Source organism: Lathyrus oleraceus, chromosome 7 (genome assembly GCF_024323335.1).
Source record: "Lathyrus oleraceus cultivar Zhongwan6 chromosome 7, CAAS_Psat_ZW6_1.0, whole genome shotgun sequence".
Lineage (NCBI taxonomy): Eukaryota > Viridiplantae > Streptophyta > Magnoliopsida > Fabales > Fabaceae > Lathyrus > Lathyrus oleraceus.
This window is the reverse complement of record NC_066585.1, coordinates 296,551,594-296,569,609: the sequence shown is the minus strand read 5'-3', so window position 1 is coordinate 296,569,609 and position 18,016 is coordinate 296,551,594. Positions and strand designations below refer to the sequence as shown.

Here is an 18,016-nt window from a genome sequence, read left to right as displayed (position 1 = left end):
CAAAAATACATTTTTAGAATAAATTTAATATAAAATTAATGTATAACTCAAAAAAGAATAAATTGTGTGCGTATAAAATGCGTTCTATCTCCGAATTCTAATAGACATTTTGAATTTTTTTTTATAGAGATAAGAAATTTCCATACTTTTAACATCTTTTTCCAAAGTAAATTATGAACTATTTGTAAAACAACTCATAGTTTTTTTTTTATTTTTTTTTTATTTTGACACTTTCCATTTTTTTATAAATTTTCTAAGTAATTACTGTAAAGAGTAGATGTGTCAAAACAATAAACTAAAAAAAACACATTTTTCACATTGATTTAAGATAGTTAAATATATGTTATTGGAATAACTAAATATATCATCCATGATTGATATGTTGATAGATTTACAAAATAGGATTGGAAATAGTTTGGATAGCATTTATCATAAGAAAAATAGTGAGAAATCGACTTATGTGGTTTGAATAGATAGAATGAAGACTTTTCAATCCAACAGTAAATAGAATAAAATCCAATAGTAAAGAGAAAAGATTACGCAAATCACTTAGGATAGAATATTGGGTTAGTTTACTTCAGCTTCAAATGGATTTTTTGTGTGGATTTTTAAAAATTGATTTTATAAAATATTACAAAAAAAATTATATTCATTTTTTCTAAATTGAAAAATTAATTTTGACATTTCTATTACATAAACATTCATTATTGAATATCAAAACATAATTGAAATCGTAATTTTTTTGAAAAATTGTATCTCAAAAATTATTTTTATAAAAAATTATTTGAAATAACTTCAAAATTAAATAATTATTTAAAATTTTGATATTAAATTTTTTTTAATAAAATAATAAAATATTTAAAATAACATTTTAAAAATACTTATTCAAACCAAATTTTCATTTGAAATTTTTATAAAAAAAATTATCAAAACTATATTACACTATAAAAATCATTTTTTTTTAAAAACAAAACAAACAAGAGGACCATTATGCCATTGTTTTATATTTTACAAAAAAAGAGCTTTTTATAATATTGATTGCGACACTGATTAATTTCTATATAAAATAACAGTTAATATTGTTTATTCAATCAAAAAGATTGATTTTGAGCAACTATCATCATAAAAATGAATTTACCGTTACTACAGAAAACTCAGACAGAATTTGTGGCACAAGAGTCTGAAGATCATAATGCTGTACAATTCATAAATTTCCAATTCTAAATAACTCTTAATTTTATGCTCTCACCTTTCTCCACAAAGATACAAAATGCACTGAATAATATGAAAGGGAACCTTGTTTGCACGTATCAGATTATGGGTCAGTTGTCAGTTCTCAGAAACATGAGCATGAATATTCCTTTTCCTTCAAAATTTTCAGATTATAAAGAAGAGATTAATCAGCAAAAAGTGATAGGATTCAGCTCTGATTTGATACTAGCTCGATGTCAGATCCAACTTCAGCAATCTTGGAGTCCTTAGAACCTTTGGCTGCTTTTGCAATGCTCAAAACATCAAAGTCCAGTGCTATTTTTTTGACAAGTCCCTCAAGCATCTATTTTAAGAGGATTTGACAAATGAAAGGTTTAGTAAAGCATTTCGCAAGCACGTGAATTTATTAACATGAAATCTGGCTAATGTCACATTTTGATTTAATCGTTTTTTATTCTTTTTGAATAGACAAAATGCTTATTTATTCTTGAAACTTCTAGTTTCCAAAGGGATGTCTTTCCTTATGCAAATCATGTATAACAAAACAAGGGTGTTCCACTGACTAGGCTATAAAATTCTAATCGACATGACAATTTTTGAAAATAGGTCAGCAGGTGTAGACATACGTAATAAATGATTTGAATAATCAGGTTTCACAAAAGCAGATTGTAACAAACGAGCAAAAAATGAGTAGTTACATAACATACAGAACAGCTAGACTTACATACAGACAAACTATAATAAAAATAATGTACCCAAAAAACAGATGAGACACAGAAACTTGAACATACCAGTGATCCAACAGCAACTAAAGCACGGAATTTTGAATCAGGTCCTACATTTTCATCCTCGACAATCTGAACAAAACAAAATACATATCAGTATTAATCAGAAATATATCATCACAAATTTGATATTTAAACAATGTACAAATATAGAATCAAGATATTGTCATTTTTCTTCAATTTGAGGACTATTAGGATATGGTATTTAATATTAGAATATTATCAGGATATTAGTTTCAGGGGATGGATGGATAATGCTATGAACCACATTCGGGTATTATAATTATGAGGCTCATTGTATACTTACAAAAGTACGGGACAAAAAGTATAAAAAGTGTTATAAAAAAACAAAAACAGAGCATCCTGCTATCTTCAGTTTTGACTGTGTGCCAAATGCAGCATTAGGATTTTATTTTATCTCAAGAGGAGCACTATTGGAATAACACATTCTGTGCCGATACCAAAATAAAACTTAATGAGCAGCCATTTTGTCCAAAAATATTAACTGCAACTTTGCCTTTGGATACAGCCTACTACACTTGATGGAGTCGGTTTACCGGGGGTGATAATGTTTGGTGATGTGGTGGTTATACCCAGGTAAAAATAGCATAAGACATACCTCCAGTGCTGCTGATAGAACTTGAGATTGACCTTCTTGATCCTTAGATTCAATCAATAATACTGCATAACTGAGGATCATATTAAAAGTCAAAGTTATTGCATGCTTACGATGTGGACGAGTATTATTGCATGTAATGACAAAAATCATGAACCAGTAACTGATATCTGTATGTAAAAATATCTAAAAGCCACCACCGCCTCTTCAGTATCTATACCAAATGCAGCAGGGTGGAAAGGTTAGTTAGGGTGGCACACTGAGCAAATAAAAAATCCAATGCTCCCAGATTTGCCCAACTACCAATTTTTATTCAAGAAAACAATTTATTTAGGTCCAGTTTGGATTAGATTCTAGCTTAATAGAGCTTGTCAGTTAAAATAAATTCAGGGTTCTTCAATTGTGAAAGTTTTTTAAGCTTATAGGTATATAGAAAAAGGTTAAATGAAAGAACTGAAAAAGTAGAGAAGCAGAAGCTAACTTCAATATATAAATTTAGTTATTATTTCAAAAACCCATAGTCATTGCAATACTATATTTTAATATTCCTTTTCTCCTAAGTGCTGGCGGAGAAGTTTTTCCAAACCAACTCTTAACCTTTTTTGGGTTTTAAAAAATCAGAAAGCCATGGAGCACTTTAAGGAGACCGTATCTTTTATTTAGAATTAAGACACAAAGAATAACAAGAACTTTGAGTTGAACAAACAAATTATAATAAGTAAATATAAATGCAAGAGATACTTGTGAAATTCCATTAATAAGTACTGCTATTTTACAAAACAAGTTTGCTTCAATCTACAGTCAATAAAAGACTTCAGTATCTGTATAAAAAGACTGACTTACTTGAGTATCAATGTAGAGTAGGACAACTGCAAATTTTTGTTTGTAGATGCACTACAGCTTGAGAAAGCATCAAGAATCTGCAACTCAGACACAGCACAAGTAAATGACCAAACTCCACCACCAGAACCAACCAAAAAGAGATGGATTCAATTCATATAATTTCTCGAAAATGTTCTTTTAATAACAGGCATAAAATTTGTAGGAGAGTTGAATTCATCTAATTAAACTGCATTTTTAAAAGTCAATGTATACATTGAAACACACACAAACACACTAGTAATACTTGAAACCAGAGCCATGAAAAGCTCTATATTAATCAGAGAAGATATCAGTTCAAACACTTTTAAAAACAGACGTGTTACACAAGAAAATTTCTACATAATGTTGGTTTTCCAAACTTATTATCAACTCCTTTAAATAATCCAAGTGAAAAATAAATAAAAACAATAATGAGCTACTGACCTCACTGCGATGTTTCTGCAACCAGTTGTAGTAGCATGAATTCTTAAAGAGATTAGTGACGGCACGAACACTGGTCAACAGATTTGCAGGGATTGTTGGGTTTATTGTGACCTTCTTAACCACTTCCATTAAAATGTCTGCATGTAAAGGGAGAAAATTAATTAAACATTTCACCTCATCAGCAAAGAACAAGAAGAAAGTAAGATAGAACAATAACCAAGTGGACAAGCCTTATCCCACTAAGTCAGGTTGGCTACATGGATCAAACAACACTATAATGTTCTATCATGAATCATATCTCTAGCCTGATAGATAGGTTTTTATTAGTTTCTATGCTTAATAGTGCTGAGCTGTATTAGTTTGTTACAGTTTGTTATAGCTTTCCCACTCTCTATATATAGAGTGTTCATTGTATCACTATGATTATGAAATACAATGACAGATTTTCTAACTGTCTTCTCTAACTGCATTATGAACTTCTATCATGGTATCTAGAGCTTTCTTTTACGATCCAGCCAAATGCTTCCATGGATCTTCTGTTTCCGTCTTCGCAAGTGAAGCTTTCACACTTGATCTCAGTAAAGCTTGATGACTAGAACTTCAAGCAGTGGAAGCAACAGATCGACGGCGTTGTTTGTGGTCCTCGCCTGCAACGTTTTGTCACCGTGTCGGTGATTCCTCAACGGTCACCGTCCGATTCTGATTCAGCACTTCACGGTGCGAATTCTGCGTATCTTGATTGGGAACAACAAGACGCACTCATCTGCACATAGCTTCTATCCACCATCTCCGATTCGCTTCTACCGAAGCTCGTGGATTGCAAGCATTCATGGCAAGTCTGGACGGAAGTTGATCGTTATTTCAATACGCTTCTCTCCACCAAAGCACGTCAGTTACGATCGGAACTGCGTCGCCTCACGAAAGGAGCGCTTACGATTGCAGAACTCATGGTTCGAGTTCGTGAAATCAGTGAATCACTGATTTTATTGGAGATCCCGTTCCCCTTCGTAACCTACGTGAAATCGTCCTCGATGCTCTTCCAGAAGAATACGACTCCATTGTTGCAGCTGTTAATAGCAAAGAACTCGGTTCTCTTGATGAGCTGGAGTCGTCGCTTCTTGCGCATGAATCGCGATTGGCTAAGCATCGCAAAGCTGTCATCACTGAGCCAGCGACTGTGAATCTCACGCAGGTAGCGCCACCGTCTACGACGGTCACCAGCAATCCCTCTGTCACTTAAGTGTTTCCTCAAGGTACGAGTCACGTTACGGCCAATGCTGAGAATCATGGTTATAGCGTCCGTGGAGGTCGTTCTGGTCGTGGAGGTGGCTGGTACGGCGGTGGCGGTGGTCGATTTGGTAAAATGCAATGCCAGATTTGTCGCAAATCTGGACATGATGCACCTATCTGCTATCATCGTTATTCCAATCCAGTGGTACTATGTATCAACCTCAGAGAGCTCCCTACAATCCTTTTCTAATGTCTGCACGCCCTATGTATCAACCTTCCTTTGGGTATAGCGCTCCCAAAGCCACTCCTCCTAGGGCTTCTGCACCACAAGCTTTCTTTGCAGGTTCTGAAGCTAACTTCAACAATCAATGGTGGTATCCAGATTCAGGTGCTTCTCACCATGTTACTCCTGATGCCTCAAATTTGTCTGACTCCATTTCTTTGTCTGGATCTGAGCAGGTCTTTATGGGAAACGGCCAAGGTTTGTCTATCAACTCTGGTGGTTCCATGTTCTTTCCTTCACCAAACTATCCTAACATGTCTCTCACCCTTCAAAATCTTTTACTCGTGCCACACATCATCAAAAACCTAATGAGTGTAAGCAAATTCGCTCAAGATAACAATGTTTTCTTTGAATTTCACCCTAAATTATGTGTTGTCAAATCTCAGGCTTCTTTTGAAGTTCTTCTTCGTGGTTTAGTGGGAGATGATGGCCTCTACAAGTTCCCCAATCCTGCCACTCAAGTATCCAAGTCTACTCTCAGTCTTAACACATGCCTAGCTCAATCTTCTTCTATGAATAATTGTAGTACAGCCTGTACCTTACCTTGTACTCCTTTAGCACATAGTGATGATACTTCCAGTTGTATGTTTAATTGTATTCCTTCATGTAATTCTGCCTTATTCAATAATAATACAATGAGCATTTTTCCCAATTCTTCCTATATCAATTCTGCCACTCATAATACTGATTTATCTTCTTAGCATGTTAACAGCTCTTCATTAATCGCCAATAATAAATATGTTTTGTGGCATACCAGATTAGGGCACCCACATCACCATGCTCTTACTGAAATTTTAAAACTGTGTCACCTACCTATCCCCCCAAAAAAACCTGTTGAATTGTGCTGAACTGTGCACTGCCAACTGCTTAGGCAAATCCCATAGGCTGCCAACTTCCTTATCCACCACTGTGTACAGTCAGCCCTTTGAACTTGTGGTTTGTGACCTATGGGGACCAGCTCCCATGAAATCTTCAGGTGGCTACACTTATTTTCTGACCTGTTTAGATGCTTTCTCTAGGTTTGTTTGGGTGTTTCCCCTTAGACTCAAATTTGACACCCTAACTCAATTCACCCAATTTAAGAAAATGGTTGAACTTCAATTCAACGGTCAAATAAAATGTGTTCAAAGTGATAGGGGAGGTGAGTTCAGGCCCTTCACTAAGTATCTCACTGAGTTGGGTATTATTCACAGGTTTACATGCCCACATACACACCATCAAAATGGTATTGTTGAACGCAAACATCGCCACATTGTTGAAACTAGCCTAACCTTACTTGCTCAGTCTACCCTCCCATTAAAACTCAGGGATCATGCTTTTGTCACAGCTGCTTACCTTATCAACAGACTCCCTAGCCTCACACTTGACAATCACTCCCCTTACTCCAAATTACTTAACAAACCACCTGACTACTCCACTCTTAGAGTGTTTGGATGCTCTTGTTATCCTTTCATTCGGTCCTTTAACTCCCATAAATTGGACTATAGGTCACAATAATGTATATTTCTTGGACATTCTACAACTCACAAGGGATATAAGTGTCTTGCATCTAATAGACACATTTACATCTCCAAAGATGTTTTGTTCCATTAGTCCAAATTCCCTTACTCCACTATGTTCCCTACTACTTCTCAATCTACTCCAACCTCCTCTTCTGTTCCCTACTACTTCTCAATCTACTCCAACCTCCTCTTCTTTTCCTACTGTATCTTCTTGGTCTATGACATCTCTCTCCTCTATTCTTGTCCCTCTACAGACTGTCAGTCTCTCATCTTCTTCTTCAGCCAATTCTCAACAATCCATTCCATCCAACACTGAACATGTGTCCCCTCCCAGCACTGTGTCATCTTCTGTGCCTTATGGTCTGTCTACTACCCCTAACACACCCAATTTATCCTCTCATTCCTCCCCTGCACTTATTACTTCTGATCCAGCAGAAGCCAGCACCATCTATCTATCTTCAGCCCAAAATCTGTCTCCTGGTTCTAGCCCTGATTCTCCAATTACAAATCAACCTTTCATCAATCCCCTAAATGTTCATCCTATGCAAACTAGGGCCAAAAGAGGCATTACTCTACCTAGACTCAATCCCACCCTGAACCTTACTCATATGGAACCAACATTTGTTGGCCAAGCTTTGGCTGCTCCCCACTGGTTTCAGGCAATGAAAGAAGAGTATCAGGCACTGATGAGAAATCAAATCTGGACATTGGTGGCATCATCTGATTCTAGAAAGCCCATAGGTTGCAAATGGGTTTTCAGGACAAAAGAAAATCCTGATGGCTCTATAAACAAGTACAAGGCCAGACTTGTGGCCAAAGGTTTTCATCAAAAGGCTGAATCTGATTTCACTGAAACATTTTCACCTGTAGTTAAGCCTGTTACAGTCAGGATTGTCTTAACTCTTGCCGTCACCAACAACTGGACTATTCAACAAATTGATGTTAACAATGCCTTTCTCAATGGCACTCTTGAGGAGGAAGTATTCATGCAGCAGCCCCCTGGGTTTGAATCAGCTGATAAGTTTCTTGTATGCAAGCTAAATAAGACTATCTATGGGTTAAAACAGGCTCCCAGGGCCTAGTTTGACAAACTTAAGAGTGCCCTTCTTCAGCGTGGGTTTCAGGCCAACAGGTGTGATCCCAGCTTATTTTTGCTTAATCATGTTCACATCATGATACTTGTCTATATTGATGATATAATCATCATAGGAAATTCTGCATCCTTTATAGACTCTTTGATCAAGCACCTTAATGCTAAATTCTCTCTCAAGCAGTTGGGAAAACTTGATTATTTTCTAGGCATTGAAGTTACCCACTTGCCTAATGGATCCTTACTTCTCTCTCAAACAAAGTATCTCACTGACTTATTGGCCAAAGTGAATATGTTAAATGCGAATGGCATGCCTACTCCTATGATTTCCAATAGTAAACTCTCAAAAGTGGGTTCTACTGCAGTTGCTGACCCTACTCAGTTCAGGTCTGTTGTTGGTGCTCTGCAGTATGCAACCTTAACTAGGCCTGAAATTTCTTTCTCTGTCAATAAGGTTTGCCGGTTTTTATCAAATCCTTTGGAGGAACATTGGAAGGCAATCAAGAGAATTTTAAGGTACTTGAGTAGCACCATTCATCATGGCCTCCTTATTCAGCCAGCATCCACTAAGCAGCCTCTGCATTTACTAGGGTTCCGTGATGTTGACTGGGCATCAGACCCTGATTATAGAAGATCTACTTTAGGGGCATGTGTTTTTCTTGGTCCTAATGTGGTGTCATGGTGGTCTAAGAAGCAGCAGCTTATGGACAGATCCAGTGCAGAAGCAGAGTATCGCAGTATGGCTCAGCTGGCTGCAGAATTGATCGGGGTTCAATCATTACTTAAGGAACTACATTGTCCTTTTCAAGTGCCCAAAATCTTGTGTGACAATATGAGCACAGTCACTCTTGCTCATAATCCTGTTCTGCACAACAAAACCAAACATATGGAGCTCGATATCTTTTTTGTGCGTGAGAAAGTTCTCAGCAAAAGCCTTGGTGTGGCTCATGTTCCAGCTCATGATCAATGGCCTGATGCACTGACTAAACCCCTATCTGCAGCAAAATTTGTTTCCCTGCGTGCAAAGCTAAGAGTGTTCAACAAGAATGATTAGACAAGACCACCCCTAGCTTCTAAGGGGGAATGATAGATATAGAATAGATAGGGATTTATTAATTTCTATGATTAATAGTGTTGAGTTGTATTAATTTGTTCCAGTTTGTTATAGCTTTCCCACTCTCTATATATAGTGTTCATTGTATCACTATGATTATGAAATACAATGACAGATTTTCTAACTGTCTTCTCTAACTGCATTATGAACTTCTATCATAGCCAAACCATTGACTTTTAGACTTTCTTAATAGTTTCTCCTACACCTTTTCTTGGCCTTCCTCTGCCTCTAGCGATTGGCCTACCCTTCATCCAATTTTCTCTCCACACATGTCCAAATAACCTAAGTTGAGATTCAATCATCTTTCTATAATAATACTATCATTCCCAACCATATCTTGTCTAGTATTGGCACACCTCTAGCACAACATTCTTATCTTTGCTTCATTGATTTTATTCTTGTGTTGGTTTTTTAAGCTCAACACTTCATCCCATAAAACATTGTCGATGATGATATCAAACAAAGCACAAGAAGAAAGATAAGATCCAAACCAAAGTTAAAGAAGTGTCTGACATTGTAAAAATGGAGTTAATCGTATTATTGACATAATATAATGTCACAACAAAATGATGGAAATGCTGATACCTTTTTCAGATTCAAGATGCTTGTGAAGTGCAACAGCCCCTTCTGGGTGAAGAACTAACATCCTTACAATATCAATGACTGCATATAGAAAGCACAACATGAAGTAAGAAAATGATTTTCCAAAGACCAGAGAAGTGTACTGATTAAGAATCAAGCATACTAAAAAAGAAATTGATCCAATGACTTTACAGAGATAACAGCATAACACAAGAAACAAAATACTTCAACTAACCAGGAAATATCATTGTGATTGGCCATGAAGATAGCATTTTCATTAGCAAGGCTATTTCAGAGTCTGCAAATTTACTGGAATGATAATGTGAAGTATCTTTCAGTGTTTTAACAATGGCATCCAGTCTGGAAACATCCAACTCAGCCAAAGACAACTTCTGCTTTTCCTATATCAAATTGACAATACAACCAGATGCTCAAAAATTCACTACTGAATACACATGTCATCATCATAACAATTAAGAAAAATAATGATGAGGGGCACAACCATGCTTTCTAAAACATGCAACTTTATTGTGCGCAGACACAGCAAATCCTGGTACTAATAATACCAAACGCACAGTTCACTTGACTAGGGTTTATATTTTTATATCAAAAGACATCATTAAATGTAGATCCCCACACCAAAAGGCATGTTTGCAGTGTGTGAAGTTAGGATGATCAACATATACATTGGAGTTTATAAAAGTTCCCCAATCTTTGACATTGTGGGTGAGTTCAACATCGTAAATTTAAGTTTCTTCTACCAAAAGGTGTGTTTTAACAGTATGTATTACACAGTAATAACAAGAAGGAAAAAGAAAAAATATCTTCGATCATGTAGCCTACCTGGTCTGATAATAAGGCATTATTGAACTCAACAACCTTTTTAAGGATCCCATCAAACTGAGCAGTATCAAAAACAAGCATCCCTTTCTGAAAATGGAAAAAAAAAACTGGGCATGAGCTATCAAACTAAACTATTACTGTGAAGAAGGAATAACGATATAGCTCTGCAATAAGGAGGTTTGAACATCGGATTTTCTCCGGAAAAAATAACCACACTATTTCAAACACTAATCAGTTCCATAAGTTGAATCAAATACTTGTACAGAGCAACACTCTATAAAGATGATATATTGACATATGTGAACATCTTATCAAAATAACAACGGTAGTAGTAATATCAACTTTCAGACTACTAAAAACAGAACGTTGATACAGGGTCCCATCAAGCAATTTTCCTTAAGAGAACAAATTTGTAGCAAAGGTTTTACCAAGTAAGATCTATCATAATCAATTTATAGCTATTGAGCTCCACCTAGAGCCATATTGGCCTTGAACTTACCCATCTAATAGGCAAGAATAAATAAACCACAATGACACCAAAGTACAAAATTTACAAGCTCCTTTCTTTTCAAAAAAAAAAAAACATACCAATCAGATGCTCATATTATAAATTTATGCAATCGTTGGGACAAACAAAATATAGCATGTTAGGACTGAGACATTGTGACATGACCTGGCTTAGACTAATGGATTGGCCCAAGTAAATAACAAAGCATGCCTTTACTTTAATCAAAATAGAATGACATATAACTATAGTAAAAGGCATATGAGATCATCCACATTTTTGGGCCTTAGAACTTATATGCTAAAATGTATTCCTTCAAGACAAATATATCAGCAACTTCCATAGCAAAGTGTATGAAAGCATACCTTAGGAATATGCTTGAATGTAGGCTTTGCAGAGATATCTGATATTAAAAAATAAACAAGGTTAATTGGTTGCACAAGACATATTACAACATGAATGTGATGGAATTCATGCTTGACAAAATAATGTGAATTTTTATTACCGGATGTACGTGAATGTTGACCTGGTACGTAAGCATTGGCTGAATGGAAAAAAACGACAAAAACAATCAAGTAAAAAAAAGGAGTATTACAAGGATAATGGACCTTATTGATCGCCATCAATTTATTATTATAAAACACTATTCTTACAGCCGGTGTATGGATCACGAAATGAAGCATCAAAAGTAACATCCTTTTGTCCACTATTTTGAAGTATGAACTGTACAACTTGTTCACGAAAGGAAAGAGGAAGACCCTCCTTGAGTAGCCATTTATCAGCAACATCATAAGCATTATCTGGAGAAATTTTTACAATTTTCTTTAATAGTTAGCACTTAGCAGATTATTATCATTCACGTGCACAAATCATTTGGAGCATACAAACTAAGAAGCCATGAAAGCAAAAATCAAAAGGTTGCGTAGACAATGGCAAGGTTTGATTCTCAGCATATAAATAAAAACAAGATTAACAATTGGAAGGCAGAAGAAAACCTACAGCAGACATTGGGCAAGAAAGTAACTGATCAGAGTAAATGGGTTTGTCAATCAAGTACAAAGTATTCCAAACCTAATGCATCATTTCCTAAGCCTTAAAAACTGAAACACGCATACTAAGTAAAGGTATTACATTACCTTCGCATTGCAAAAGAATATAAAGGAAAATAATATTTGAATAGCTCGGCACATTTTTCAAACAAATTTCTTGCTACTATCTATAGTACTGTGATTTAAGACTTCAAGGAATAAGCAAAAGTGAAATGCAAAATAAGCAAAAATATGAATAGTCAACAGTCTACACCGTGATTTATTCACAGACAGAGCAAAATTGTCTTATTCTTAGTACATTGAGTCGGCAAGCATGTATACGTACGTGCATACACATGCAATTTGCCTCCTGGAAACTAAAACAGCCTAACATAGCAGTTATTGGTTGACAAGACCCGGTAGTTCATTTTCAGGATCATTAATAACTACTATAATAACTGTAAGAATAAATTCATCCACTGCTCTAAGTTCTTAGAAAGAATTTGTATACTATTAGTGTGAGAAACTATTGAAATAATTCAATATACAATAACATGATGTAACTGAGTTCCAAAAATCCATATAAATTTATTTTTCCAATGCATTTAAGTGTACAAAGAGACAATTACATCACTTGCTGTGGCACAAGAAAGTCAACCCTAACATTAGCAGCTCAATTAAAGTTGCAAAGTGTGGTGAAAATTTGTACCTGATCGGTTGTATGGCAACTTCCTGATAGGCATACCATCTCCAATATCCACATCAAACACTGAATAGCCAGGTGTAAACTTTATAAGAAAGGAGTGTAAAGAAGGTAAGCCAAGTGATCAACTATCAAGGACAAAATAAGGAAACTGACCATAATCATACTGAGCACCATCGAAGAGAGGGCGACTTGATCCTTCTGGTCCATCAACAACTTCACCAATCTTAAGGAAAACATAAAATGTTAACAAAAAATTACACTGTAAAATCATTTGTATATGACACTGCAAAACTTGAGATTGACTAAGGGAGCAGATTTACAAAGGTTAAGGGAAACAGAAACCATATAAGTTAAATTTTTCCCTTTGGGATTTACAGGTAAGAGAATTACTTTATCCCATTTCTGTTCTGCCATGTTCCATGCATAAGCCACCCCATTATCTCCCTCTCTAACTACTTTTGTCTGGCCATCAGAAGTTCCTGTTCAAAACCAGATGGGTTGTTGGATTATGTATGAAATTATCAACATGATACATAAAGGAAAAACACTCTGACCACACTTTGTATCGGCCACAAATATAAATTAAAAATGTCATCAGATCAGATACCACTAAATTTATCTTTAAAAAAAACAGTTAAAATCAAACCTGGGATCTTCAGTGCATCCAAGCCTGGTAACTCCTCCAATTTTAATCCACCAACCCTCTTTCTGGCATAAATTAACAGATCAAGCTAAGTTCATCAGTAATAGCAAGACATGATTTATTCAAGTATGAAGAAATCTATTGATTAAAATTTTTAAAACAAAAACAGGAAATGTAACGATTTACTTTACATGGAGTAAAAAGTTCCCAAGAAAATGAAATCAGAGTTATTCACCAAGGACAAATGAACCATATTTTTCAGATTGAAACTATGGTTAATAAATTCAGAATATCTATATACCTATATATAAAGGGGATAACTAGTTTTGGTGTGCAATATCTATCTACACCTATATATAAAGGGAATACATAGTTTTGATGTAGTACATTTTCTTCCAATTATACCTTTCATTTAAACTATTGCATAGAATTTTATCGTTTTTATAATATTATTTAAATCATTAATTAAAAAAATCAGTTAGTCTCATTGCAATAGGAACAATATCTTGCACTATAAAGGGAGCTTGTTATCCAAAATTATTTGATTTGATTGTGAAATATACCAAAAAAACTATAATTAGGTGCGATAAAATATACATACAACTAAGCGCAATAGAAAAGCGGACAAACTGACACGTTAGTGTCCTCCATTCGGCTAGTGGATGGATAAGAAGAGAAGCTGATGAGACGGGAGTAGAAAGTGCATTATGATAGCCAACAAAAATCCTACCTGCTAGACTTGTACTGAGAAAGTTGCGAAGTGTATAGATCAAGCTCTAGCTGGTCAGCAAAATAATCTTGATTTATGGTCCAAATGCGTACGACTCCATCAGAACATGCTGTCACAATATCCCCATTTTCCATAAATTTTGTATCCCAAACACAACCAGGATGCTCTATGCTCTGAACACAAACTCCATCTGGAAAATGTTTAAGACAAAAAAAGTTCATAATTCTGAGGTACAAGTTCCATAAGTTGAGGCAGAAAAAAACTAAGGCAATCAACCATGTGTAAATCAGATGCCTTTGGACAGATTAAAACCCTGAGTGCTTTACATGCATGGCATGGCAATTTGATCGGTGAAAATGGAATGATTCGTATGATACTCCAAAACAAAACTTGTGACATTTTCTTATTAATTAAACAAACTAACTAACTTATATTTAACATACAAATAAGTTGCAAAAACAGTAGATGTGAAAATTTTAATAAGCAAGCATAACCCAAATTTTTTATCCTGAAGCTATGAGTTGTGAAAGCTGAGCTGACAAAAGAGAGCATAATATCAAGCAGTTTCTTACAACTGTTGGCCGGAATAAAGAATGGGGTGAGACATCCCCCTCCCCAACACACACACACACACACGTCCACAACTAAACAAAATTCCCCTATAAACTTCATGAAGACGGACCAAGATTAATTCTCATTTCTCAAGCTCCCCAAGGACACTAAAAAACCCCGTAAAACTTAACAAAATTGAGTACTATCACTAAGCAATATATGCAGATACTATTCAAATGAAATGCGACGTGATCTCTATACCATGAAGCAAGAGAGGTTGTCACCTTTCCATACTTTTGCAAAACGGTCTTCGCTGCCACTGACAATAAGTCCTGATGCATGTGAATCAACTGAATAAACAATTGCAGTATGACCTACCATCTCCATTAACACTTCACCACTTACTGCCCATAATCTGAGAGAACTGCAGTAATGGAAAGAAGTCAAGCAGGATATATATTTTTTCTGATGCAGAACCAGGCATTCAGTACTAATTAAATCTAGAGTAGCATGTGCAGAATGAACCTACCCATCATGGGATGCAGATAGGATTCCTAGATCAGACATCACAGCCAAGCCACGAACTGTATCTGTACACCCCTCAAAGGTTATTTGCAGTGTTATTAGTTTATATTTAGAGGTAGACACTTAAAACAACAAAAATATGGTGCCCATGGCAACATAAAAGAATATAATATGACTTCTTTAAACATGTTAGGAAACATTACTGCTAGAACTTCCTTGTCCTAAAATCGAAGACACGGACCAAATAGAAAGAAAATCACCTTAATAAAATAATTCACCGAAAAATAAAATCAATTCACAAATATGCAGTGCAAATATATTGAACCTCAACACTAAGTCTACCATTCCTCCGCAATCAAAAAAGTATGAGGGAAATAAACCAAAAAAACATATAAGTTAACCATTATAATTCGATGACAAAATCAAAAATTAAAATGGGTGTCTAAAGATGGGAAAGCAAACCTGAATGTCCTTCAAAAGTATGTAAACAAGTTTTTCCCTTCCAAGTCTTTAAAGTGGTGTCACTTGAACCTAGAATGATAGAAGATAAATTAAGAAACTCGCTTCAGTCCAATATCATTTCAATATTATTTACAAGAATAGATGTTGTGAACACCAAGTACAAATACTTCCTTAGAAGCATGACTCTAAGGGTCTGTTAAGGAGAAGGATTTTAGAGGGGAGGGGGAGGGCTTGTTTTTCTTTTCTAAATTAAACAAGCTATAAAATGTTTCTAAAAATGAATGAGGTTTGATTGAATTGTTATACGATCATATATCATGGTATTCTATCAATTTTTAAAAAGTATAGACCTAACCCTCCAAAACCTTCTTAAATCCCCTTCAGAAACAGACCTTAAGATTTTGTTTGCGAATTTGGAGGGGGGAAGAGGATAAAAAAATAGGGAAATCTTTCACATTTTTTGAGAGAATGTTTCTGTAGAAAATAATAAATGAATGCTCATGCTTTATATACTTTTAAGTTTGAGAGTATTATAGCTCCATCGGTTGAATTTAAAGAATTTATATAAACCCTCTAAAATCTTACTCTAGTAACATTATTGAGTTCCCCTATTATGAGGGGAATTTGTATTATGAAGAAAAATAAACTCCCCAAAGCCCCCCCTCCCAATGCTCTCAGTTCCTTCTACTTCCTCCTTCCTTTTTTCCAAGCTCTCGTCTCTCTTTCCCTCCTAAACTCGCAAACAGAATCTAAGGGTATGTTTGGGAGGGGGATTTAGGAAGAGAGGGGAGTACTTGTTTTCTTTTCTAAATTAAACAAGCTATAAAATGTTTCTAAAAATGAATAAAGTGTAATTGAATTGTATATGACCCTATATCATGGTAATCTTGTAATTATTTTAATCTTAGATATATAGATTAAATATAGACCTAGTCTCTTCCATAATCCCCATCTCAAACACAACTAGACCCTATGTATAACCCAACAAACAAGTGATTATGAAATGTTGTTAGCAAAAAATGTATCAACGAGTAACTATACCTGTAACAAGCTCTCCTGTGGGTAGCTTTATAACTGCTTGAATCGCTGACTTGTGAGCCTCCCATGTCTCAACGCATTGCCCATTCCTCCACCGCTTCAAAGTACTGCACAAGAAATTCCGGTAGCAAGTTAAGACTAAATAGATTGATCAGTATCAATAGTATAAAATTACTCCTATGGAAAAATGGAAAAACCTAACATGTTAAATTCAGTTTAGTTCAATAAATTAAATGATCGGTGGTGAATGGAAAATAGAGTTCGCGAGATGATAAACAAACTGGACTTGAAAACCCTACCAATCAATGGAAGATGAAACAAGATCTCCATCATCAAACGCAATGCCGGTGACCTGATATTGATGACCTTTGAGTGTATGAAACTTCCCACCTGTGTTCAAGTCCCAAACCAAGACAAGAGTATCCATGCCGCCAGAAGCGACGCCGCCCTGAGGCAAATCGGAATTTGGAGGAATCCATGTCAACGGACCGACGAAGCTGGTGTGACCTACCAGAAGTTTGGAAGAGACGAATTTGCGATTTTCCTGAGACCATAACCTAACGGTTTTGTCCCTGGATGATGTGGCTATATCGCCGTTGCCGCAGATGGTTATTCCACGAACCTGGTGGTTGTGGTTGTGGAGGGGTTAAAGCAATCATCAAAGGAATTATAATTATGAATGAAATTGAGAGATAGAGAGAAAACTTACGTCGTCTTCGTGGCCGTGAAGTTCACAGCGTAACTGATACTCTTTGAAATCAATGTCCATTTTTTTTGTTTGAGAGAGAGAGAGAAAGGATCAAACGCGCAGAGGTTAGAAGGAAAACTCAGCTTACACTCTATAACTAAACCTTTGCGTCTTCAACCTCCTACCCTTTATTCTCTTTTTATTTTTATTTATTTTTTAATTAGGTACATGGTTTATTGAAAGAAGCTTAAGCCTGCATCCCTTGGGCTACAAATAATCTTTAACGCTTGTAGTGCGATCCAAATGCATTTATTCTATAGTAAACAAACAAACACTAAAAAATGTTATGCTCGAGTATACAAGTAAGTTGATTGTAGAACGTAAACATTATGCATCCGTATTTTCTACCACGAGCTACGGAATTTTGACTTTCTCATTGCACTATGAGGATATATAAGTACAAGGGATTGAATCCTTAGCGAGCACATTAATTACTATTTTCTTTTTTCCCCTAATTCTTTTAATATTTTTCTTCTTACGCGAGTGATCTTTACATAGTAACACTCGTTCTTACAAA

At 35.5% G+C, this 18,016-nt stretch overlaps 1 protein-coding gene across 1 annotated transcript; it reads right to left on the bottom strand.

Moving 5' to 3' along the window:
- Nucleotides 1–1,079: 1,079 nt before the first annotated feature.
- On the bottom strand, nucleotides 1,080–17,704 carry LOC127100834 (uncharacterized). Its single transcript, XM_051038120.1, has 22 exons — nucleotides 17,461–17,704; nucleotides 17,051–17,373; nucleotides 16,755–16,858; nucleotides 15,714–15,782; nucleotides 15,256–15,316; nucleotides 15,011–15,150; nucleotides 14,175–14,364; nucleotides 13,448–13,509; nucleotides 13,192–13,280; nucleotides 12,955–13,024; nucleotides 12,805–12,864; nucleotides 11,721–11,867; nucleotides 11,573–11,611; nucleotides 11,433–11,470; nucleotides 10,563–10,649; nucleotides 9,955–10,120; nucleotides 9,723–9,800; nucleotides 3,919–4,055; nucleotides 3,457–3,533; nucleotides 2,617–2,686; nucleotides 2,004–2,069; nucleotides 1,080–1,555 (listed from the first exon to the last, which is right to left on the bottom strand). The coding sequence occupies exons 1-22, from the start codon at nucleotides 17,518–17,520 to the stop codon at nucleotides 1,421–1,423; spliced, it is 2,268 nt and encodes a 755-aa protein (XP_050894077.1). The 5' UTR covers nucleotides 17,521–17,704; the 3' UTR covers nucleotides 1,080–1,420.
- Nucleotides 17,705–18,016: the final 312 nt, after the last annotated feature.